At 43.1% G+C, this 25,676-nt stretch overlaps 2 protein-coding genes across 7 annotated transcripts in view; one reads left to right on the top strand and one right to left on the bottom strand.

Annotated features, from left to right (window-relative positions):
- Positions 1 to 959, bottom strand: part of DNAI3 (dynein axonemal intermediate chain 3) — a 37,943-nt gene extending 36,984 nt beyond the window's left edge. For all 3 annotated transcript variants that reach the window (XM_060276767.1, XM_035121728.2, XM_035121732.2), the window contains exon 1: positions 796 to 959. The gene's annotated coding sequence lies outside the window, so the exon portion shown is untranslated. The remainder of the gene's footprint in view (positions 1 to 795) is intronic.
- A 3,477-nt stretch (positions 960 to 4,436) lies between these two features.
- MCOLN3 (mucolipin TRP cation channel 3) lies at positions 4,437 to 24,174 on the top strand. Of its 4 annotated transcripts, XM_060276771.1 has the most exons (14): positions 4,636 to 6,499; positions 9,094 to 9,326; positions 10,786 to 10,953; positions 13,657 to 13,810; positions 14,518 to 14,602; positions 14,683 to 14,779; positions 15,048 to 15,147; positions 16,757 to 16,869; positions 16,977 to 17,126; positions 18,326 to 18,427; positions 18,551 to 18,673; positions 19,027 to 19,233; positions 20,380 to 20,510; positions 22,534 to 24,174. In XM_060276771.1, exons 1-14 carry the CDS (start codon positions 6,481 to 6,483, stop codon positions 22,538 to 22,540), a joined length of 1,689 nt encoding a protein of 562 aa, XP_060132754.1. In that variant the 5' UTR covers positions 4,636 to 6,480; the 3' UTR covers positions 22,541 to 24,174. The 4 variants fall into 4 exon arrangements, with proteins under 4 accessions (XP_060132753.1, XP_060132754.1, XP_060132751.1 ...); XM_060276770.1 differs by lacking the exons at positions 4,636 to 6,499; positions 22,534 to 24,174 and adding an exon at positions 4,437 to 4,627 and having other exon boundaries at positions 20,380 to 21,196; XM_060276768.1 differs by lacking the exon at positions 22,534 to 24,174 and having other exon boundaries at positions 20,380 to 21,196.
- The last annotated feature ends 1,502 nt before the right edge of the window (positions 24,175 to 25,676 follow it).

A 25,676-nucleotide genomic window follows, 5' to 3' on the forward strand; every position in this document is an offset into this window, starting at 1 on the left:
AGCTCTGTGAGTGTGGTAAATTGCACTTCCCAGGATTCCCTGGGGGAAGTAATGTGCTTTAACCGGTGTGGATGTGGCCTCTGCAGAGTTTCCCAAACCCCAAAACTTGGGTTTCCAGCTGTTTTTGGACTACAGTTCCCATCATCCCTGACCATGGTTCCTGCTAGCTAGGAATGATGGGAATTGTAGCCCAACAGCAGCTGGAGACCCAAGTTTGGGAAACCCTGAATCAAGCAATTCTGTGTCTTCCTCCTCCTTAAGTCAGAGGGAAGTAGGTCAGCCCTGAGTTTACATAAACAGATGCCAAGCTAAACTTGAAGTATAATTATGGGCTAGTTGAGTGTTTAGATCTGGGCAGGATGAGAACATGCCATCAGTTCCCCATCTATGCAGTGGGTGCAATCAGGGTCGTCCCTCCCAGCTGGAACTCACCGGGGGGCGCCATTGCCATTATAAGAAAACAAGGGAGGCGTTCATGAGGAGTTGCAGCACCTCTTTTCCCTAGAGAAAATAGCACTGGGTACAATAGTATATTCAGATTGGTGACCAGGCATGCACAGCACTGCTGAAGGTGCATTTCTAAGGGATTAGATGAGACGGCAATGAAAGATTCTGAAGGAATACCACGGATAAAGAATTAAGCCAGGCATGCTTGCAAACTCTGGCTGCAATCTGCAAGCTCCCGGTCAGCGACCTAGCTGGCTCCACGGGCAACTTGGGATGCCCCAGCGCAGCTGCCCCCCCCCCCCGCCCGGAGTTGCACGGTCCCGGTCCCGGTCCCTTTCCGCTCCTTACCTGCTTTGCAGCGTCCCCCACCCTCCGTCCGCTTCCCAATCTGAATGCCGCCTCCCTACCGCAGGCGTCGTTCAGTTGCTATGATCAACAGTTGCTATTAAAGACTGGCAGTTGCAATAGCCAATAAGCATTCGATAGGCATAACCCGCCCCTCCTGGAGGAAAGAGCCATTGGACGCTTCTACAAACGACGCTGGGAAACATCGAGAGGACTACAACTCCCAGCATGCACTTGATTTGGCCTCGCAGCCGTCGGTGGAAAGAGGAGGGAGAATTGTAGTTTTCTTTTTGCGCAGGCTTTGGGGTGCGATTCGTTGGAGCCCATTATTGGCGGTTCCTTTGAAATACCAAACGTCCACTTTTCAGCTAGCAGTTCTTTTTCTTCTTCTTTCCTTGAAGCGTTTGTATTTTATTTCCAATTTTCTTTCGAAAGATAAAACGTCCTCCTGAGCCATTGGGAAAGCAAGAGAAGACAGCTGGATCACTGCAGCAAAATATGCCTTCGCGTCTGTCGCTGACTTGCTCATCTAATAACTTTCAAGAGCTTAATTATATACTTGAGCGTTATTTGGATTACATCTGCGGAGATGCAGTCAAAGGGAGCTATTCAGAGGAGCTCTCCCCTAGCAAGAGATTGCTCCCTATAATTGTTACTTTGTGACCGAAAAGGAGATTTCATTAAAGATATTCAGGAACTAAACTTGCACGCAGTTTTCTTTACTGAATTTGGGAGGGAGAGAGAACGAGAAACAACTGACACAATTGCTGTTACATAAAATGCTTTCACAAAGACTGTACATCTTTAAAAAACAAAACAAAAAACACACCACGTATCTCCACTATATCCAGACATCTTTATAACACCAATGTATTTCCAGAGACTTTTTAATGACAGAAAACAATTCCCGAGGTGCCCAGGTTGACACTTATTTTGGGTTATATTTCTAATCTTATCATTTGGTCACCATCTTTTAAAACGGTGGCTATGACGAATAAAATGAATAAATCTCGACATCTTGGTACCAGTGAGACTGATCTTGAATTTCTAAATTGATTTTAATGGGTAATGCGATAACCTACAGCTAAAAAAATGATTTACAGTCATTAAAAGGTTCCCTAATGCTACACTGCATTGAAACATTAATTACAAAGTAATGGTGATGCCAATACAGACTGTGTAGAGAGCCTTTCCTTCGCTATTCAATAACTCTAACCATATCCAAATTTCCTGGGTGGAGAGCAAGAACTACAGGGAGTTTTGTGTACTTATCCATCTTGTGCTTAATTTCTAAACTACAAAGTGTGGAGGTTTCAGCCCTCTTGAAGTCACACCTTTCTGCCCTGTGGAATTCTTGTCCCAATCCCTTGAATTCCACTGGGATTATAATAAATATGAGGTGGAAATATACTGCACATTATGAGCTCAACAATAAATCTGGCCACAGTGGAACACCAGCTGTAGGTGAGATAACTAAAGCTGAATAGAGGTCATAAGAATCATTGTGTAGATGAGGAGACACGATTTGGATGCTCCCAAGTTTGCTACTTTGGAGTGCTGGGTCTGCAAGTGTGCCTTGAAGAAGCCCGTATTTTACGGGAAAAGTGCAAGTGTAATACTATTTAGTCATAATCTAAAACCAAGGGTTTATGTGACCATAAACTTGAGGCTTGGCTGCTTTAATGCAGAACATGAGGGGATGCTCTTGATAACTTCAGGAAGTTCCGTACTGTAGCTATAGTATGTTTCATTCACAGAGTTGGAAGGGACCCTGAAGATCGTCTAGGCCAATCCCCTGCAATGACAGGAATAAGCAGCTGTCCCATAAGGGGATTGAACCTGCAACATTGGCATTATTAGCACCACTCTCTAACCAACTGAGCCAATCCAGGAAGGGTAATGGCCTGCCACATCACACAGACAGGTAATAGGGGACACTACACCTTTGTTCCAGCATCTGACTACCTATTACCCCCTGTGCACAGTTCAAGAAGGTGCAGATCCTGGTCTATTAGGCACTATGTGTACCACAAATACTGCCTTCTCTCATTTATTCCATCACAAGAGTGTTCTTATGACATCAGTACAACAAGTTCAAACAACAAAAGGGATTTAGAAAGTTATTTTTAACTGTACAACCATTGTGGCACTCCCTTCTCCCAGAGGTCTATTATTAAAGTATTGACTCAATACAGTACTTGCTGGAAGCGCCTTTTAATTTGTCTATAGTAAATGCAGCTCACATTCTGCAAGGATGGGCGTATTCCTAGGATGCTATAAATTCCCTCCCTCCCACCCACCTGTGCACCCCATGGAGAAAAGCATGTGAACAGAACTACAGCACATCTCCAGTCTATATTACCTGTTTTGCTACGTTCTGTTGGAATGGTGGCAACATTCAAGAAAAAACCATATTTAAGCCTTAAAATTGATCTTTTTCTTTTGAGTCAGGCTTTGCTAATGAAACTCATCCATCTGTTTGTGTATCAAATTTATTTAATAGCTACCTCTATTAAAGATATTAATGGTGCATTTAATTATATAAGTTCAATATATTGATTGTGTGCATATTAAATAATATTAAATATATTGCAAGCACTTGAATTTACAACGTGGAAATGTAATTCGCTGTGCGGTCCGCAGATTCTGTGCCAAAGTACCCTTGGTATGAAAAGTTGGACCGCCCTGGTCTGTACCAAGAGGGCTACCCTCTGGGTGGGAGAAAAATAATAATAATCTCACACTGCCTTTGTCCATCACCCCACAAGGTAAGAGTCAGGTCCGCTGCAGGCAGCAATCCAGCTGTACTAGCAGCTCAAGCCAGGGGTGCCAACTTGAATAAAAAATTAAATTGTACTAGCAGCTCAAGCCAGGAGTGCCAACTTGAATAATATATTGTGGGGCCCAGGTAAACCCCACTTCACATTATCGATCACAAGATGTGGCACACACACACATCATCTGAATGGCAATGCCCATTAACTTTGGGGGACCCAGGCCCTTCAAATATTTTAATGTGTGTGTGTGTGTGTGTGCCAACCAGGGCCAGATTTAGTTTTGATGAGGCCTTACTCTACCGAAGGTAATGGGGCCCTTTATATGTCCAGCTGTCCTTTGTCAACAACAAATTGTCGCTGTTTTTTGTGTGTTGAATATACAGTGTGCTATATGCTCATTTATGGACCTAATAGGTATCTAAAGCCATTTGCCCGTGCAGAATGTAGGCACCCTATATATAGAAATGAGCAAACCAGGGATATTTTAGGGAGCAGGCTAGCAGGCGGGGCCCATTACATACATCATAGGAGCCTACACAACACAAAACACTTGGAAATGTACACCCATTTTCCCCCTTAATTTTTTGGGGGGCCCCCAACAAAGTGGGGCCCTAGGCTATAGCTTGTTTAGCTTATACCTAAATTCCGCACTGGGCAATGCCCATTAACTTTGGAGAACCTTCAAATATTTGTGTGTGTACTGGGACCTCTGCTGCTGCTGCAGAGAGAGGTAAGTAGGGAGGCATTTCTGGTCTAGTTTGTGCTCACACCGGCAATCTTCGCCTGCGGGAGGGGGAGAGTCAAGCTGCTACTGCTTCTACTGCTGCTGGAGCGCGCTTCGGCAGTCACGTGGCGCATTCTCCTCCTCCGCCGCCGCAGTTCCTGCGCCCGGGAAGCTTCGCAGGCACCAGCTCGGAGTGTCCGCCCTCCCGCCTCCTGCTGAGGAGGACGCTCCCCTCCTCCTCCGCGGCAGCAGGGATGTAAGCGGACTCCCCTTGAGGCGCCGGCCGCCTCTTCCTCCTGGCGATGCGCGCGCCCTTCCCCGGCAGGTAGTGCAGGTGAGCGAGCGGTGGTGGCGCGTTGCCCTCTCCGCGGGCATCAGGTATCGCTTTGCGCCCGGGCGCGAGGTCTCTCTCTCTCTCTCTCGGCGTCCCTGGTGGTGTAGTGTTCAGCCGGCGGCGTCTCTAAGCGCTTGTGGCCGCCTTAATGAGTAAGTCTCCGGGAGAGGCTGGTTCACGGATGGGGGGAGCGCATGGAAGGGAGAGGCGCGGTAGGCTCAGGCGCCCCAATGCGCTGCTTCTCTCGCCGTCCCTCCAAAGGTCAGTCCGGGCGCTCCTGTTTTCTCTCCGAGGCAAGGAAAGGCTCTCCTCCTGGTTGAAGATCTCGCGGAGGTCATATAACCGGGGTGGGGGCAGGGAGGAGAGAAGGAGACAGACTTTCCCCCCTTCGTTTTGTGCCCCTTCTTCAAAGAGGCTGGATTTTGGAGCTGAGCATCAGACAGGCAGGTGGACGCGCGCAAGGATTATTATTATTATTAAACGAATCTCTTTCATATGATCAGTTGGTATTGTCGAAATGGATGGTTTCATTGAGATTCCTGCATTGGGGGGCGGGCGGGTTGGACTAGATCCCTTCCAAATCAATGATATGGAAGGTGCTTACCGGTACTTGGATCCCCCCCCCCCCGCGGGGATCCTTGCTTCTTTTCTCCAGTGCTTTGGAGGGAACTCATTGGTAGAGGGAAAGGCGCTTTGTGTATGTTCAGAGGCATTGCCTGCTTGGTCAGATTTTCAGGGCTATGGGGTGGTACTGGAAATAGACGGCGCTGGTCTATTGGTTTATTGGATTAAGCATCTTGCAATTGACTATAAGGAGGCCCCTATTAAATGGACAATTAAAAATGAAAGTTAAGTATCAATTTGTTTTAACTCATGGATTTTGGATAATTTATACCCATGCTCTTTTTCCTTTGTTTCAAAACTATTCTTTAGTCATGAAAGCTTATGCAGATTTAATGACATATCTGATTAAAACCAATTTGATTCATCCGTACAATGACTTATACTTGAAAGTTTCACTGCAATCCTGACCACACTTACCTGGGAATAAGCCCCATTGATTTCCTTCCTTCCTAAGAGAGGCTGGGATGGTGAATATGAAGTCAACAGAAATATGCTTGTTGTTTCCACCTACAATCTCTATATCAGTAGATGTGGGACTTTGATATGGGTATATCCAGTAACCTTGCAGAAATGTGAGTAATCACTCCAAATGCCTGGTGATTTTACCCATGTGGTAAAATCTTTATCCCTTCCAAAGTTTCTTGTTCAAACAGTAACAGAAAATGTGGACTCTTTGGACATGAAAATGATCCCGATCAGTGCATTGGGCAATTTTAATTGCAGTCATTTATGGATACATTAGGGACGCTATGTGATGCTCCTGTTAGCTAGCAATTCTTTGCATGTATCCGTGCTGCGTATCTTGTCATGCTATCAGCCGTGAAAATGAACAGAACATCAGTTCCTGTGTAAATATGTGCCACTCTTGCAATGCCCTTGTTTCCATCAATTGGTGTGTGAGGGAGAAGAGAGTTGACATAGATTGGCACTTATCAGCTGCACAGCTGATAAGTTTTCTGGGTTTTTAAAGCCCAGATTGCATGTTAACATATTTTTAAAGAGCTAAATTAGGGACTTCTATCTAGTGCAGAAATTTGCGTCATTCATCTGTAGTTACAGACCCTGGTTTGGCAAAAAGTGAATCGAAGCCACTACTTTGTAGATTAGCTGCTGCTTTCTCACCTGTGCAGGATTTTCTTCTTCCAAAAATTGAGCCGTTTTTGTTTTCTATAATGGCAATTACAATAACCCTATACATGTCTACTAGGAAGTAAGTCCGGTTGGGTTTAATGGAATGTAGTCTCTCAGGTAAGTGTGTATAGAATTGCAGCCTAAATGACCCAAAGAGGTCAGGTTAGCGTTTTGTGATGTTTTTCACAACTTGATTATATGTATGTTTACCTGAAAGTTAAGGCCCCTAGTGGGATTATTTCCCTGCGGAAAGCTGTCATCCAATGTGCATTTCCTTTGGGAAAAGAACTATTAGATTTACTTCTAAGCATACGTTCGGATTGGATTATACAGTACCTGATCTTAAATGAACACACTGCACCCTGCTTGTAGGCTCTTGGCATATTTTGGTCACTGCTGCAGGTAAAACGCTAAATAATTAACGTACCATTTGCAAGAGATAGGGGGTAGGGGCAAGAGAACTAGAAGCAATGTCAAGCTGTAAATACTTCTACGACATTTGTGTAACAAGCAAAGCAAAGGGGATGTTCTCCATTGGCAAGATGTATTATACTTTCTGGGGACCTCAAATCTAAAGCAGGGCCAAAAAGCTGCACAGTTGCAACCAAGACTTCCAAGTACCTTCCTTCCCTTTACTGCAGGGTTGGGGAACCTGTGCCCATCCAGAAATTGCTGGACAGAAACTTCCTTCAACCCCGACTACAGGCCACTCTAGCCTTAACAATATCCAGAACGCACCAGGCTCCCTGCTTGACATCCTCATTGCTGGTCACAGAAATAAGTTAGTAATTTTAAACTCAGGGGTAAAGAGAGGCTCTCCCTTTAGTTTCCTCACTTTTAAAGAATCTGCATTCTGCAAATAATTATCTTGATACAGATTTGTATTTAGTTTCCCAAACTTGGGTCTCCAGTTGCTTTTGGACTACAGTTCCCATCATCCCCGACCACTGTTCCTGCTAGCTCGGAATGATGGCATTTGTAGTCCAAAAACAGCTGGAGACCCACGTTTGGCAAACCCCGAGTGCAAGGATGGAGAACCTGAGGCTTTCTAGATGTTGCTGGACTATAACTCCTAGCATTCCCTGATGATTGTCTATGCTGGCTGGAGTTGATGGAAACTGAAGCACAACAAATACCTGGAGAACCGCAGGTTTGGTGATTTAGTCAATCTGCATCTTGGAATTGTATGTGGGTAAGAAATAAAGAACACTCTGATCAGATGACCCGTTTTACAAGAAATACAGATAAGTTCCAATTAAGAATCTATATGCAGGGGTGTTGTTTTTTTTTGCATAGCTTTTTATTTTTTAAACCCACTTTAAGAAATCTGGCTTCTATTGTATCCAAACTCTAATAGGAAAACCAGAAAAAAAATCAAGATGTGGAAATATTGTGTTTATGGAAAATGCTTTCGTTGCTCATCTCTAAAAATAGTGCTTTCTGTGAGTGAAGCATGGGAACTGTGTGTGAATTAGTTTTTCTGTACTCTTAACTAATTCACCCTTCCCTGCTGTGCTTAGTCGATGACCTAATAAGCCTGATCATATGGGTTGGCTTGGCATGAGTGTATATATCTGGTTTCTGTTTTACACCATACACATCTGGGCTGTAAACTGCCACTCCTAAGGGCAGTGGTTCTCAAAGCGGTTCTTTCCTCCTCTGGGGCACAGTTTCAGAATAAAAATTTGCTCGTGCCACACCAAATCTTTTTATTGATAAGAAATACTTTGGGGGAAAAAAAACCAACTCCTGGCAGTGCTTGATTTATAACATAGAACACAACTACTTTATAATATGATCATGGGACATCCAGAAAGTATGAAAACGATGCAGGTAAATAAGAACATGGGACCATTCCCAAAATAGAATTATAAACGAGCCTCTTACATATGTACCTTTCGTACATATACAAACTGAATGAGAGGGGCATGAGCTTGCTTTTGCCGGGTAATCTCATTTATATCAGGTCTAATTTGAGACGAACAAACTCTCATCTCCTCATTAACACAAAGAAGGCTTTCTCTCTTCTGATCTTTCATATTTGTCAAGAATTGAAAATCCCTGTTCACAACAGCATGTTGAGGAGAACTGCAGCAGAATAGCTAATGCTATTCTCCAGCACTCTGTTCGAACGGCAGTTCAGGGTCAAAACTAGGATTATCCTCAGTATCATTTTATGTTCTTGCTCTCATTGTGAGCCCTGTTTAGGGAAGCTTTTAATCTTTAAGAAATTAGTGTATTTTAATATTTCTGTTGGAAGCCGCCCAGAGTGGCTGGGGAAACCCAGCCAGATGGGCGGGGTATAAGTAATAATAATAATAAATTATTATTATTATTATTATTATTATTATTATTATTATTATTATTATTCTGCAAATTAAAAATAAAATAAAATTCTGATACGATGCTACACTAAAATGTTTAAGTGTTTCTTTGATGGTCCTTGAATCTTCCTGCCATACCATCCTCTCCTGCTGCGCCAGTGTGTGGCATGCCACACCCTTTGAGAACCACTGCCTCGGGAGGTTGGGCCAGATGACCCTTGAAGGTCCCTCCCAACTCTGCAATTGTATGATTGTATGATTCATTCATGGAGACGATAGACCAGCTCAAATAGTAGAGATGCTCCTAACCACAATTATAATTTTTCTGTTAGTCATTCTGAGGTTGCTAATGTCTCTTTGATTTAATCACTGGGTTGCACATTCCAGCAATGGAAAACCCTGAAGTGGTGGTTGTAAGCAGCTGCAGTTCCCATGATGATGAAAACGTTTACGGCTACAAGAGGCGCCCTTCAATGTGTCAGGAGTTGCTTCTGGAAGATCAGCTGAGAAGGAAACTTAAATTTTTCTTCATGAACCCCTGCGAAAAGTTCTGGGCCCGGGGGAGGAAGCCTTGGAAACTTGGCACACAACTTCTGAAAATTGTCATGGTTACTATCCAGGTGAGAGACAATGGGAAAGCCGCAAGTTGCCTTTTAGAAACCCCCCAAACCATCTTATGTTGCTTGGACGTGATTCCAAGAGGCTATTGATACTGAATTGAGATTCTCATTTGAGAAATACATTTCCAGAACTACTTTTAATACTAATGGAAAATGTCAAAACTTGAAATAAAAGGGAAACAACTTCAGTTGTTTCAAATTATGAAAGTATGGGAGAAAAACAATCTCCTCTGATATTGGAGGACTGATACACACCCAGCTATGCCACTAAGCAAAGTGAGAGGTGGGAGCTACCCCCGGTTGTTCTTTCGGAGCCCTCTAGATCAGGGTTTCCCAAACTTGGGTCTCCAGCTGCTTTTGGACTACAACACCCATCATCCCTAGCTAGCAGGACCAGTGGTCAGTGATGGTGGGAAGTGTAGTCCAAAAACAGACGGAGACCCAAGTTTGGGAAACCCTGATCTAGACATTTCCTTTTGTTGTCACATGACACAGTATACAACTATACACCATACATTCCCCCCTCACAGAATCCTAGGGACAGTATCTTCAGAGAGATACGATTCCCAGCACCCTCAACAAACTGCAGTTCTCAGGATTCTTTGGCGGAAGCCATGCACTTTAAAATGCACGGCATGTATGCAGCCCGAATTGTCACCAATGGCTATTTTTTTGGGTTGCAAAATTGACCCCTCCACAACAGTGTTGGGAGTAAAATCAAACCTCCAGGCCAGTCAGCTTCTGCACACGGAGAGGGGAGGGGGGTGTCATGCTGTCCGTTGCCTCGGGCTGCAAAGCGCCTTCGGCTGACAGTCAGTTTGATAGCCATTGCACTGTCTTCACCTTTGCAGATCCTAGATAATAAGCTATACTTGCAAATAGAGAGTGAGAGATGTGAAGGTTAAAGTTGCAGGAAATCCACTGCTTGCATTCAAGGCCCAATAACGGATTGGAAATAGGGAGGTATACACCCAGTAAACTGAGAGTGTACTCCTACCTTGCCAACTTTTTCTTCGCCAAATCATATTAAAAACCGAAGAGAATAATAAGGTTGCAGTTCTGAACTCTTATACATTTATGATAAAGTGCCATAATTGTATTATTTTAGATGCCTGCTGAAAATGTTTTCGTTGGGCCTATCCAGACACATCATTGGTTACATGTTTTATTGCATTTCATTTTTTTAAAGGATGTTTTTAAATATGTTTTTATTTGAAATTACAGGTGTGTGTTTTCTACCCTGGGATCTTTCGGGAGGAAGGGTGGGATATAAATTTGATAAATACAAATATGGTCTTAGCCATAGCTGTCCATGCAGCAGGGAAATGACCTGTGTAGAAATGTGCAGCTTTTAACCACCTGAAATTATTCGGAATACAAAAAACAACATTATTTGGAATAAAAACCACAAAAACTTTTGCTCTCTTCTTTCTTTCTTTTTGTGTGTGGTTGCCTTCAGCTGGTTGTGTTTGGGTTAAGCAACCAAATGGTAGTGGAATTTAAAGAGGAGAACACAGTGGCTTTTAAACATCTCTTCCTGAAAGGCTACACAGACAGACTGGATGACACCTATGCAGTTTATACGCAGATGGATGTCTATGATCAGATCTCTTTTGCAATAAATCAGGTAATTTCACTTCCTATGAGCCATCTAGAACAGGCATCCCCAAACTGCGGCCCTCCAGATGTTTTGGCCTACAACTCCCATGATCCCTAGCTAACAGGACCAGTGGTTGGGGAAGATGGGAATTGTAGTCCAAAACATCTGGAGGGCCGAAGTTTGGGGATGCCTGATCTAGAAGCAATTTACAATACAATAAATATAGCTGGGGTTATCCTACAAGGGTTCCGTTTTCCATGAAATTTAAAGCTAGCTTTAAAAAAACAAGCTACTACTCCATATTAAAGTCATTTGTGAGCATTAATTGCACAGAAAATGGGCAGTAGGACAAATCTGTTCTCTGAATTTTATGGTTTTTGTTCATTTATTACACCTTTCTCCTACCTTTTACTTGAAGGAGCTCAAGACTGACATAATACAAGGTTCTTTTCATACATTACCCTCAAAACAGTCTTGTGAGACAGGCTAGGTTGAGTGGCCCAAGGTCACCCAATGAGCTTTATAGATGAGTAGAGACTTGAACCTGGGCCTCCCTGCTCCTAGTCCAACACTACACTGACTATACAGACTTTCTGTACAGACAGAATTGCACAACAAAATGGTCAACACTAAAGCTCTTTTCGGGTGCTTCTGCAGGGAATGGGGAACCTGTTAGTCCTCCCCATGTTCTTGGACTTCGGCTACCTTCAGCTTCAGCCAGCAGAGCTTAATGGTCAGGGGTGATGGGCGTTGGGAGCCCAGCAACATCTGGAGGGGCCACAGGTTCCCCATCTCTATGCTATTGTCTGAAGAGGGAGACCTTTAGGCCTGCCCCAGAGCTGCATGACTCATTCAGCTTTTTGCTTTGTTTTCAGCAAAATCATGCAATGATGTCTTGCGCATTCCACAGAGAAGTAGGGACCCTCACCTAGTTTGCATGGCTACAGAGAGTGAGGCCAAAAGAACGTACCTGCAGAACTGGCGCACCAGTGTTCACTCCTCAAGTGATAATGGCTAAAAAGCTGTATGGTGTAGGGCAGATAACGGCTGATCCGTGGTCCCTGAAAAACATATCGCACAAGGCTTCTCAAGTGCTGCCAGTCAGATGAATGTCCACGCATTGCAGAATGTTTTGGCCCTCACAGTTTGATTTCAAACCATGCAGGCTAAAAATGGGCCATGTGATATCAGGTGGGTGGCCCCACCCACCTGTTAAGCTTAGCTCATGGATGGGTGTGTCAAGATGAAGGAACCCATTTGCCAGATTGATCCAGTCCCCCCACCCCTGGGCTTAGTTGTAGAAGTCTACTTGAGCCCAAATCTGGAACATGTACTTGTTTTGATAGCAGCTTGAAAAACATTTCCTCACTGCAACATTTGGGAGCTAAGATGTAGAACCTGCTTCCGTCCTTGTCTGGCTACCTACCTGTTTGGCAAGGCTAACAATATAAGGATTTCCCCGTATCCCATCTTGTTTCCACGTGGCCCAAAAGACACTACTGCCTGAGGCAGAGTAGCAAATGCTGCCAATCTAGGTGCAGAATAAGTAAGGCCAGTCAAGTTATTTTGGCTCTGGAGGCAACTCCCCCCCCCCAAGTGCTGCTCCTTGTCTCTGGCTGTAAAAATCCAAGAATTATTAAACACCTAACCATTAGCTGGCCTTTCAAGAAACCCAAACCAGTTGTCTGTGGTGATCACCTCATCCTGCCTAATGATAGGGCCGGCTCTGTAGTAATTCTGCAGGGTCACAGGCAGGCTAACCCTTGTTATTTGTCTTCAGCATCTGAGCATAGGAATAGCTAATAGATAACATCATCCTCACGAGCCAAACTTTCCAGAAACTCCTTCCCACTGATAAACTACCATAGTTCAAGAGCCTGTAGATACAGTCTCGTTCAAATTGGTGCATGCCTTTTGTGAGGAAAATTGTAGTCACTTGCTGGTTTTCAACTATTTGGGTTTCTCTTGTGAAACTCCCTGTGAAAAATCCTTAAAGGGCAAAGAAACTGCTCATCTTTGTCCTAATTGCTTGTTCTCCCCATATTTATGGGAAGCAGGCAAATAGAAGCTCAATAAAATGCAGATTGCAATCTCGACTTTGTCCATACAAATTGAACTAAACCCAGTGAAACCAAACATAGCTCAGAGAACAACACTAAATTTATTTAGGTAGATTTAATCATTTATCTGGATGTCCTCAGATGCTCCCTTGACCTTACAGGAGGATGACCCATTTCTGGAAATCAGAAGAGTTTACAAAATAAACACCAAAGACAAGACAATAGAAAACGTTACTTTGTAATTACAGTTACAAAAACCTAACGCAGCCAATAACATAAAATGCATTCAAAGCTGCACATTTAAAATTAAACATTAAAAGCATGTTGAAACGAAGTTATTTTAAATAATATTTCTAGAGAGGTGATCTGTGCTGGTCTGCTGCAGCAACACCAACAAAGAGTCTTGTGGCACCTCAAGATGTTACTGTGGCATAAGGTTTTGTAGACTCCAGTTCATCGTGCACCTAAAAACCAAGAGAGGGGACCAGAATATCTCCAAAGGGAGGACGGTCCACACACATTTGGAACCACCACTGGGATGATCCTGCCTCCAGTAGCTGCTTATCTGATATTGTGTGTCAACAGGATGGAGAGGGAGTCATCTGAGCTTTCTCTTGATTGTCAGGCAGGTTCAAATGGGTTCACTAACCATCTGTCAGTTTTGGGTTAGTATTTACAGCTGCGTACCATATCTGTTGGAAATCATGCCTACGAGAAGAGAGGAGCCGAAGAGACACCTATGGCCATATGCCAATACTTCTACAAGCGAGGAACCATTTGTCCTGGAAATGACACTTTTGATATTGATCCAGAAATTGAAACTGGTAATATATATATTTATTACTCAAGTCTGTGTTTGAGAGAAAGGGGGGGGGGGAGGTCAATTTCCTTTCATCACTCATATGTAATATCAACTATTACTCTTGAGGTTTGTACACACACCATCTCATTCTAGAATCAATGGAGACTTAAGTACTTCATTTCCCCCCCCCCCATATAGCCCACATACATAATGTAGATCCATTGTGTTGCTGTTTTCCCCTGGGTTTTTTTATTTACAGTATTGAGAAACTGGTGTTCATTCTGAAATAAGAGCCCATTTCACATTGATTCAGCATTACTCCACATTTGAAAAACAGATGTTGGCGGTCCTGACACTGAGGGGCGTATCCTTAACTGCCCAATGAAGTTGTGGGTGGCTGTATACCAAGATCACAAACACAACTTCCTTCTTCCTTCTCCTGGGGCACGGCGCAGGGAGAAAAAGGCGTGGGTAACTTAATCAAAGGGAGAGCTTCCCAATGCATGTCAAATCACCACGCCTACCCTTGTGGACAGCAGGATCTTCCCAAACCTGGGTTTCCAGCTGCTTTTTGGACTACAATTCCCATCATCCCTGGCCACTAGTCTTGCTAGCTAAAGATGATGGGATTTGTAGTCACAAAACAGCTGGAAACACTGATCTAGACTCTTCTTTACCTTGCGAGATGCTGAGTACTTCCCACAAAATCAGTCTGCTTTTCCCTCACAGAATGCTTTTATGTGGAACACATGCTGCCCTTGGAAAACAGGACACTGGGGAAGAACATTTTGAACTTCACTCTAGACTTCCATAGGTGAGGCGGGAGTTCTCAGTTGCTGGTGTGCTCGCATGTTGTTGGTCATGGTGAAATAAAATCCCAAAATCTTCTTCTAGACTCGTGACTCTGCAGCTCACATTCAAACTGAAGGCTATCAATCTCCAGACGGTTCGTCATCACGAACTACCAGATTGCTATGAATTCACTCTGACAGTAAGTACAGGCTTGAGTTGAAATGTTCCCATTTGCTGTAGGGCCCCAACCAGTTTTTCCAAAGGGCAGCTTGGAGAAGGGGTGATGTGAACCCAGGAACCCATCAAAGCCTCGAGCAAACAATTGGGAATTGTAAGACGTTTCAATCCTATGTGTCTTGCTAGAAGAATGTTTGTCAGATCCAGTCTGTCTTAACTGTCAGTGTGATATATGGCTTCAGAGCTTTCTCTCTAAATAGATAACTGCTTTTTTGTCTCTGACCCCACAGATAGTCTTTGATAACAAAGCACACAGTGGAAGAATCAAAATTAGCCTAGAGAACGATATTGCTATCAATGAATGTAAAGACTGGCATGTTTCTGGGTCACGTAAGTAAAAATCTCATGTCCAGGTCTTTAAAAAAAAAGCAAATTCAATCAGTGCAACAGGTGGGAGAGGATAATTCCACCCTGTGTCAGCTTTGACTGTTTCCTTGAAGGTTTCATATTCATGAGCATGTTCCCTCAAGTTCGCTGAAAACTTTGACTAGTAGAATTGCTAGGCCACCCCAAATTGCACCATGATTCAAATATTAACAAAGAATAGAAACCTCATCTCCATTGTGGACAAGTCTCCCAATGGAAATAGACTTCTTCTCACTTAGCATCACTGCTAAGGGCTACTTTTCATATAGCACTTTTTAAAGATAAGCAGTATATGGATATTGTTGGTGTTACATACAGTGGTACCTCGGTTTAAGTACACAATTGGTTCCGGAAGTCTGTACTTAACCTGAAGCGAACTTTCCCATTGAAAGTAATGGAAAGTGGATTAATCTGTTCCAGATGGGTCCGCGGAGTACTTAAACTGAAAGTACTCAAACCGAAGCGTACTTAAACCTAGGTATGACTGTATTTGAGAAGGAGAAGGAAGACATAAAACTAATTAGCAAGACAACATTTAACACTCTCTTAAAAAATATATAAAAAAACTGTTGCCATTGGCTTTGGGGCTGAAGTCCAGGACCTCACTCAGTTGTGAGTGCAGAAGGGCCCCCCAATGCAGGTCTGCCTGGCTTTTATACACAAACACACACTGTGTCTGTCTGTCTGTCTGTTTGTCTCTCTCTCTCTCTGTGTGTGTGTGTGTGAAAGAGAGAGAGAGAAAATATATATGCACACTTTATTGAAAAATAAAAAGTATATAATTACAAGTGCACAGAGTAAGATAAGACCCAAAAATGAAGAAAATAGTACCCATGTAGAAAACAAAACAACATTTATGTATGCGACAACAGCCGCACAGATGCTACTAGCCCAGGGATGGAACGAAGAAAGAGTCCCTGGCAGAGAGGAATGGCAAACTAAGCTGATGGACTACGCCGAAATGGCAAAGCTGACTGGAAAGCTCAGGAACCCAAGAGGACAAAAACTTTAAAAAAGAATGGGAAAAATTTATAACTTACTTAGGAGACCACTGTAAGTAGATGAAAACATTAGCAGGATTTTAATACCACTTGTAATGTAACAGGTATTATGGATAATCTGGATGAATATAAAATATAGATTAGGAAATAATATGTAGCTGAAAATGTTCAGGTTAGGACCCATGGAAGGGCTGGGGGGGGGAAGTCGCAAGACTCAGAGAAATCTCTTTAAATTTATATATATTTGCAATTGTTATAAACTTTGCTTGTTTGCAAAATCTAATAAAAATGAATTTCAAAAGAAAGAAAAAGAAAAGGACAAAAAAATGAAAAGGAAATTGTATACATTACAAAAAATAAAATGAAATGAAATGTTATTGTAGTTAAGTTATTAGCCCTTAGCCTAATATGGTATTTATAAAAATGAATTCCAAATATCGTTATATCCTTCCATGGCAAGTTTACGTTTGTAAGATACTACTATGTACTGGTGTGAATGAGAATGGGGTGGAGGAGGGAATGACTATTACCTACAAGTTTGTTATGGTTCCCCCCCCTCCTCTCTCTTCTAGTACAGAAGAACACGCACTACATGATGATCTTTGACGCCTTTGTCATATTGACATGCCTAGCATCCCTGGTTCTCTGCACACGATCTGTGATTAGAGGAGTTCGTCTGCAGAGGGTGAGTTTAGGGTTTGCCGGATGGCACTTCCTAGTATATTGTCATTTGCAGCTTCTGATATAATAATTCCTTTCCTTTTTTCTCTATGTCCATGTCCCCTCTCTCAGGAATTTGTATCTTTCTTCCAACAACATTATAATAAAGAAATCTCTTTCATGGATCAGATGGAATTTGTGAATGGCTGGTATATCATGATCATAGTTAGTGATGTTCTAACCCTAATTGGTTCTACGCTGAAGATGGAGATACAGGCTAAGGTAGGCAGCAGGCCTGTATGCTGAACAGGAAACAAACGTTTCCTCTGCTCTTAAACTGGCCTTTAATACCTTGGCATCCTAGGTTAACAGCAATCCTATACATGTCAGTTCAGAAATAAGTCTTCAGTTCAATGGGGCGTACTCCCAGCTTTGTAGGTCTAGGAATTGCTGCCTAAATATTTTTTTGCCTGCTTTTCTCCCCATTCATGTTGTGATGATAAGAAGATGCTGCTGGATCAGGACAATGGCCCATCAAGACCAGCATCCTGTTCTTACATTGAGGCTGGTCAGACGCCTGTGAAACCCACAAGCGGGATTGGGGCACAAGGTCACTCTCCCCTCCTGCAGATTCTAGCAAATGGTATTCAGAAGCATTGCTGCTTCTATAACTGTGGAGGCAGGCATCATAGCTAGCAGCCATTGATAGCCCTCTCCTCCATGAATTTGTCTAACCCACTTTTAAAGCCAACCAACTTGGAGGCCATCGCTAGCTCCTGTAGGAGCGAGTTCTATAGTTTAATGTATGAAGTGGGAGCCGGAAGCATCTCTGGGCACGTGGAGGAAGCTCTTCAGTTGTGCATATATATTAAATAGATGTTCTAATACACACCACTTTCCAAATACTAATTTCATCTAAAACAGGGTTTTCCAAACTTGGGTCTCCAGCTGCTTTTGGACTACAGTTCCCATTATCCCTGACCACTGGTCCTGCTTGCTAGGGATGATGGGAGCTGTAGTCCAAAAACAGCTGGGAAACTCTGATCTAGAAGCAACCCTACTCATCTCTCCTGTGCACCTTAAGTCTCTCTGGATCTTTCTGGAGGCTTCTTGTTCACCTGGGTCATAGTGTCACCCCTCAGGAAAAGGATGGCCTTACCTGTCTGCTACTGCTGCAAAAGTAGTTGATGTTTTCCCCCTGATTTTTGTCTAGCAAATCTGGGGTGCCTCCTGTCTTAAAGTGAATAGAGAGGGTTTTATCTAGGACAGCTTGTACAAAATGCAGTCCACATATCTTATCAAATGCTACCTCTCACCAAGACAGGTGTTTGATAAGGAGGCAGGTTGTGATCCAGATCTACATTGCACCTATCCTCCCACCCAACCACCACCATAATGCTACTAAGATTTAATGCTATTATACCTAATCTGGGTAGTTATACAAAACAGCTAATAACATCCCGAAATTCTGTTTCGTACAGAGTCTAACAAGCTACGATGTCTGCAGTATCCTCCTGGGAACCTCCACCATGCTTGTGTGGCTTGGAGTGATTCGCTACCTAGGCTTCTTTCAGAAGTACAATGTAAGGATCACCTAGGACCTCCATGCTGTTGGTATTTATTTTGTTTCCTGTTGCTATCTAGCTGTACTGGACGCAGGACTGAAGTCTGATCGACAATACTGGATTTTGTTTTGTTTTCTGCAGCTGCTTATTTTGACACTACGTGCGGCTTTGCCCAACGTCATCCGATTTTGCTGTTGTGCTGCTATGATTTATCTGGGCTATTGTTTCTGCGGCTGGATTGTTCTGGGCCCATATCATGTTAAGGTATTGCAATCTAGGGTTTTTTGTTTGTTTGTTTAAGCCTTGCATATAAATTTATTTAGCTCCTTCTGCCCCTTAAAACACATATCTACTGAGGGAGATGAAAAAGCAACCCATGGATTTTATTTAGGGCAGCATGCCCCAAACACAGAGTTGTTTCCTATGTACGGCCCTGTATATGGAGAGAGTATTAAAGTACAGTCCAAGTGATCTACTGTACTATTTATACAGTATACTATGTGAGGCAGGGACCCACCCACCCCCAATAAGGTATATAACATGTTTGTTTGAACTTGCTTCACTGATCTGTCAAAAACAAACACCTTTTTTGTTTTGTTCTGGTTCCCCTCTTCCAGTTCCGTTCCTTGAACATGGTTTCTGAGTGTCTCTTCTCATTGATAAACGGAGACGACATGTTTGCTACTTTTGCACAGATGCAGCAGAAAAGCTACTTGGTTTGGCTATTCAGTCGGATCTACCTCTACTCTTTCATTAGCCTTTTTATCTACATGGTTCTGAGTCTCTTCATTGCCCTTATTACAGACACCTATGAAACAGTTAAGGTATGTGTGAACCTTTCCAGAGTGATGCATGCTCTGATTATCTTCCGCTTAGACTACTGCAATGCGCTTTATGTGGGGCTACCTTTGAAGGTGACCCGGAAACTACAATTAATCCAGAATATGGCAGCTAGACTGGTGACGGGGAGCGGGCATATAACACCAGTCCTGAAAGACCTTCATTGGCTCCCAGTATGTTTCTGAGCACAATTCAAAGTGTTGGTGCTGACCTTTAAAGCCCTAAATGGCCTCAGCCTAGTATACTTGAAGGAGCATCTCCACCCCACCCCACCCCGGTTTAAACATATATGTTTCTATATATGCCATCCAAACGTCCCAATAGATATCCAAATGAATTTGATGTTTATAAGGAATACATTCCAATGCAACAATTGCAGTGAGGTACTTGGAGAATTGCATAGTAGATTTGGGGTTTCCCAAAAGCTTGAAGTCTTAAGTTCCAGCAACCAGAAGGTTTTGCTAAATACACTTTTGGTGTCCTGCTGTTGGTTCCCATACCATGGGAATATAATTTAAAAGTACATGGACATTGCAAATATCTAGGATTTCTCCAGGACAAAATTAATGCCTACAGTAACTTCAGACCCAAAGGAAAATATCACTTGACACACCTGCATCATATGTAATGCATTTTCAGCATTACATCTCCAGCATCTATCTGCATCAGACGTTGCCTCCCTAATAAAGAAAGACCTTGGAGTCCACAGCTGTGAATTAGTACTGGCAGATTTTTTAAGGCAAGCATTAAGGCACTGTGCATGTGCAGCCCTAATGTCTAGCCTATTTTTGGAGTTTTGGGGGGTGGGAAAGCATTTGCAAGAATATGATTTTCCTTCATACTTTGAAGATTCGTCTCCCATGGATATGAAGAAAGTGCATTTTGCATGTTTACATGACAGGTATATAAAAACATTTTATAATAAACCGCTTTATCCTTCTCCCCAGCCCAATTTTTCTACCCAGCAAGTCCACCCACAGCACTCCAACTCCCTTTAAAAAAACAAACAGGTGAAATGGTATGCTGTATAACAATTAAAACAAAATTACACCTCTCCATTGATTTGCATACAGTGGTTTGTTTGAGATTCCGTGCATTGGTGCTAAAAAAACAACACTTTTTTTTCAAAGCACTACCAGCAAGAAGGTTTTCCAGAGACAGAGCTCCGTGCATTCGTAGCACAGTGCAAAGATCTACCAAACTCTGGGAGGTACAGATTAGAAGACGAAGACCCTGTAACAATCTTCTGCTGCTGTAAGAGGTTAGTAACAAAATGCAAACCCGTCCCGAGAGTTGCCTAATCATTTCCAGAAAGTATCACTGCTAAATTGTGCTCTCTCCCTGATCCCGATTATGCAAAACTGAACTGGTTGCTACAGTTTCCAATTCAACAGTTGCCATATTACAGAACTGAAGTTTATACAGTACAAGCAACTCCCCACTTACGTTCCAGGCCCCCACGCACATAAATGAACCCGCGTGAAGTGCGGAACACCCTTTAAAAGCCCTCCCTGCCACGCTCTCTTCAATCCATAACAAAAAAAAATACTGTATCCAAAAATATCCACAACTAGAATTGAAGCTCTGTTGCCAGCAGGAGGCTGGGGGACACACAGGAAAGCAGCTTCTTCTTCTGCACTTCCCTGCATGCCAGCTGCTAGGTGGGGAGGCTAAGCAGCATAAACAAAGCCCCACTGTGCTTTGTTTTCATAACTTCTTTTCATAACTTCCTCCACCCACACTGATGTCCTCTTCGGGCTCTGGGGTGTCCTTGTGAGCCATAAGGACTCTCACACTCTCTCCTACCATTTCTGGGTATGAATTGAATTATTTCCCGGTGCCGCGTGTATGCATGGTCGTGCTCAAGTAGGACATACGTAGGTGGGGGGAGGGGATGCCTGTATTACTCGTATACTCCAAAATAAGCATTGAGCTACTCTGTATTATACACCCTTTGCAAGATGCAGTTAGTTCTCTTTGAATACAAACTAATGCATTTGCCTAATATGTTATTAAATGTGATACCCCCTCCTGGCAGACTTACTGTAGCTATAAGGAATGGGAGTTTAAAAACCATCCAGAAATGTGCTTTGGGCCGCTCCAAACAACACCAAGTTTAACTAGAAATGCATAAGACATGCTACATAGTCATTTATACAGTGGAACCTCGGTTTATGAACACCTAGGTTTACAAATTTTCGGTTTACGAACGCCACGGACCCATCTGGAACGGATTAATTTACTTTCCATTACTTTCAATGGGAAAGTTCGCTTCAGTTTATGAATGCTTCAGTTTATGAACAGACTTCCAGAACCAATTGTGTTCATAAACCGAGGTACCACTGTACATATATTCACACAGATTTGCATGGAAGCAGCATATCTGAAAGTGAGTAACAAAAATTAAGCATTAGGCAGGATATGATTCTCGGGCATCTGGAAAGTGAAAGTCTCCCACTTGAATCAGTGTATGCAGGCCTAGAATAAGGTACAGGGGTGTGAATGGGGAAAGCGTGCCCTGGGTGTCAGGTTGCCACCCCCCTGGTGCTAGCCAATAGTTCAAGGATGTGGGGAGTTGCAGCACAACAACATTTCACTCCTCACCCCCATTTCAAAGGCAACTGGGGCTGGCAACACACAGGGCAGCAAATCGCCCTGACTGCTTCATGTTCTTTGAATATCTCTCGGCTTGTGTGGGGCCAAGAGGCATCCAGGGGAAACCAAGGGGAAATGGGGTGCCACACTAGAAATCTGATACCAAAAATCTGAGCTTGCCAGCAAGGTAGCACGAGGTAATTTTTTTAAAAAAAATCCAAAAATTGGGATTGGCAGGTATCAAAAGAAAGGAGTGGAGGGTCCCAAACTTAAGGCCATGTTCATGAGGGATCCAGAGGAACAATGCATTAAGAAGAAAAAAATCTGTGGGAAGGGTTCTGATGTGGGGACATAACAATGGGCCACAACATGTACCACTGCACTCTTTTGGCGGGAACTAGAAATGTGATCTTGCCCGTAAAATGGAGTGCACATAATGTATTTTGCATCGAAACAAGAATTGCTTCATGAAAACAAATAATACTGTGTTTTGAGCTCACCAAGCTCAGCCGAAATCGACAATCTATTAAATTATCAGACATGCAGTGCAACCTACAGCAAGTTTACTTAGAAATAAATATTTAGTTCACTGAGACTTTATTTCCAAGTAACTATGTTGAGTGCTATAGTTTTACTAGTTCCGTTATTTGTGTTCAAAGGAACTAATCCTGATCCCCCCCCCTTTCAAGGTCTTAATGAGAATAGCAAGAATTCTTGAATATATCCGGAGATTCCTGGACGGCGCTCTCATTACAGATACTTAACTGAACCACCAAAGAGAAAATTCCTGTACACAAGGCACGAAACACCCACAAAGTTCCTCGCAAGATTAGCTAACTTTAATTACTTCCTAGTGCATTCATTAGAACTTCAGCAAAAATCAAAGCAGAATTGCCTGGGTTTAGAAGCATTGTTGAATATTGGTATATTACTATCATAGTCCTACAGGCATGATGTGTGAATACTGTCCACTAATGATTAAGGACACTAGGTGTTTTTCAAAACTGCTTTGTTTGTTCTAGTTCTGTGTACACATCTGCATTTCAAGTTGAGACAGTAGCCTTCTTGATGCTGCAATGGGTCAGGGCCAAAGTGATGGTGCAGAGACTGTTAAAGAAAAACCTAATGGGCTTCAGCAGGGCCTTTATTCAGAGGGGACTCACAGGAACTCCGTTCCTGCACCTCTCAGGTGGATGCTGTTGCCATTCTGTGAGAATGAGGAAGCTGTTCATGGTGAGTTCTGGCACCTCTTTTTCTAGAAAAATAGCACTGGGCTTCGGTCTCATAAAAACCTCTTTGAAAAGTACCCAATATTTAGATGTAGCTCAGTGTCTTAGTGGATTAAAAGAGTTTACATGGTATTAAAAGTGAAAAAATGATGCTAAAAATAATGGCAAAGCACAAAAATTACAATTCAAGCTTTCTCTGCACTTGGTCTATGGCACTGTGTGACCCAGCAGGTCCGTGTGTGTGTGTGTGTGTGTGTGTGTGTGTGTGTGTGAGTGAATGAGTGTGTATGTGCGCGCAGAAAATAGTTCTATATTTAACACATCTGCAAATTTGGTGTCTCAAGCATCTGCTGTTTTGGACAACAGAGCAAAAAAAAAATGCTCCACGGTGGACAACCTGGGTATTATCCAGCCTATAGAAAGTTCTGTGTTAGGTACAGAAAAGCTCTCCCCTTTAAATCTTCTAATATCACTGGAAGCTGCTGTAGTCTTTGGCTAGACAGAAAAGATTAAACCAATGACAGTGAGGACGAGCAAACAGGGTTGGCAAGGCAGAGTATTATACACTCCACCATAAATCATGCAGATAGAATTTGCCTCCTTTTATGGCAGGCCTGGAGAACATGTGGCCCTCCAGTTATAGTCCTACAACAACTGGAGGGCTACAGGTCCCCAATCTCTGCTGGTAGATGCCTCACCTGGAAAGTCCCACTCATAGGAAGGAGGCAGTTCCTCTTAAACACTCAAACGAATTGATAGCACTTAGCAGGAACAGTAGCTGGAAAATGCTTTGGTGTGGCACTGCTTGATTTATTAAGTAACAGGGTAACAAGTGGGATGGGAGGAATGGCTTTTGGGGGGGCGTGTCTGCTTTGAGTGCCAGATTCGCACAGGGACTAGCAAGCAAGCATCTGGAAAATGGGATTTTCATCCTTCTGAAATAGGAGTTTGGTCAAGTTAGTTGATGAAGAAGCATCAAGGTGGTACCTTGGTTTTTGAACATACAGTAATCCATTCTAGAAGACCTTTCGACTTCCGAAACATTTGAAAACAAAAGCATTTACTTCCAGAAGCCTTTACTTCTGGAAAACTCAATACAGAAGGCACTGTGAGCATTTTCACCCCTCCCATTCTGAAAATCTGGTGATATCTGCTGTTGGGAGGGAACAGTTAGGAATTGTTACTTTGTTGTTTTTCATTCCTGACTCTGCTCTCTGTTGTGTGCTGTGTGCAGTTTAATATCTTCTGTAGACAAGATGGCTAAGTGAGAGGCTGTAACACTCACAAAGCCAGATCTGTAAATATGCAGTAGTTAATAGAAATAAATGAGGAATGTTTTGAAACCTCTACAAATGCTTCTGCTGTTCACTGCTGATTTGGTGCTCATAAAGCCCAGTTATGAGTCCATGATTCCCGGGTGTATGCTGAAGGTGTTCCAGACGTCCTGCCCAGGCATAGGGGCCTAAGAAGACCTGGACAGATCCTGGCATTTACCCACATATGGTAGCAGGCGGATGGTTGCTGGTAGCAGACTGGTGGTTGCAGATGGCTATTGATGGTTGGATAATTGGATGTTTCTGATCCATTTCCATCTGATGCTGCACATCGGAGTTGAGCTGTGAGCTGAAGCTGTTTTTCAAGCTGCTGTTTGATTTACAGAAAGGTATGTTGCTGGCTGCCAGGAAGACAGCAGAGACGCTTTTCCAGTTTGCCTGTTAATTGTGCTGAGTGGGGAGAGAAGTTGCTGAGAGAGTCAAGAGTATTTGGGGTGCATGAAGGGAAGTGTCTTGCTGTTAACTAAACACAGGCATGGCTTCTGCACATTCTGGCCAGATGTCTCTATCTTTTCCTCTCCTTACACCAGAGACCTATCCTACATGGCAGGTCAAAATGAAAGCACTTTTACAAAGGGAAAAGCTTTACCATATTATAGAAGATGACCCCCCTAATGAGGATGATGATGGATGGCCAGCGTGGCATGAGGCAGACATGAGAGCCAGGGGGACAATTATTCTGAGTGTCCAGGACCAGTTGTTGGTCAACTTGGAGAACCAGCAGACTGCACGGGCTGTTTGGAATAAACTTCGAGATATGCATCTAAGACAAAATGCAGGATCCAGTGTGCTTTTCTTTAAAAAGCTGTGTAGGCTGGAATTGCAGAAAGATGGTGATTTGCCCAGCCATCTAGCCCAATTAAAACGTCTCAGACAGGATCTTGTCCAGCGAGACTTAAATATTTCAGAAGCTGTTTTTGCAATGCTTATCATAAACAGTTTGGATGAATCTTATGATGCTGTAGCTGCTCAATTGTCGTCTTTGCCCAATGACCGTCTAACAGAAGATTATGTGTCTAGCGTGCTCTTGAATGAGTGGGATCGCAGACAGACTGCTAGAGAAAGCAGGGACAAGGCTGTTGGAAATGCCTACAAGCCTTCAACAGGGGAAAGTGAAAGTGTTGCAAAAGCTCTTAAAATGCGCCGCTGTTTTTCTTGCGGAGAGGTCGGCCATTTTAAAAATCAGTGTAAAAACTCTTCAAAGAAGAAGGGCAACTTCAAAGGCAAAGGGGGAGGAGGCCGAAAACCCCAAGGGCCAGCTGCATCAAA

The sequence above is a fragment of the Zootoca vivipara genome, chromosome 7 (genome assembly GCF_963506605.1).
Source record: "Zootoca vivipara chromosome 7, rZooViv1.1, whole genome shotgun sequence".
Taxonomy (NCBI): domain Eukaryota; kingdom Metazoa; phylum Chordata; class Lepidosauria; order Squamata; family Lacertidae; genus Zootoca; species Zootoca vivipara.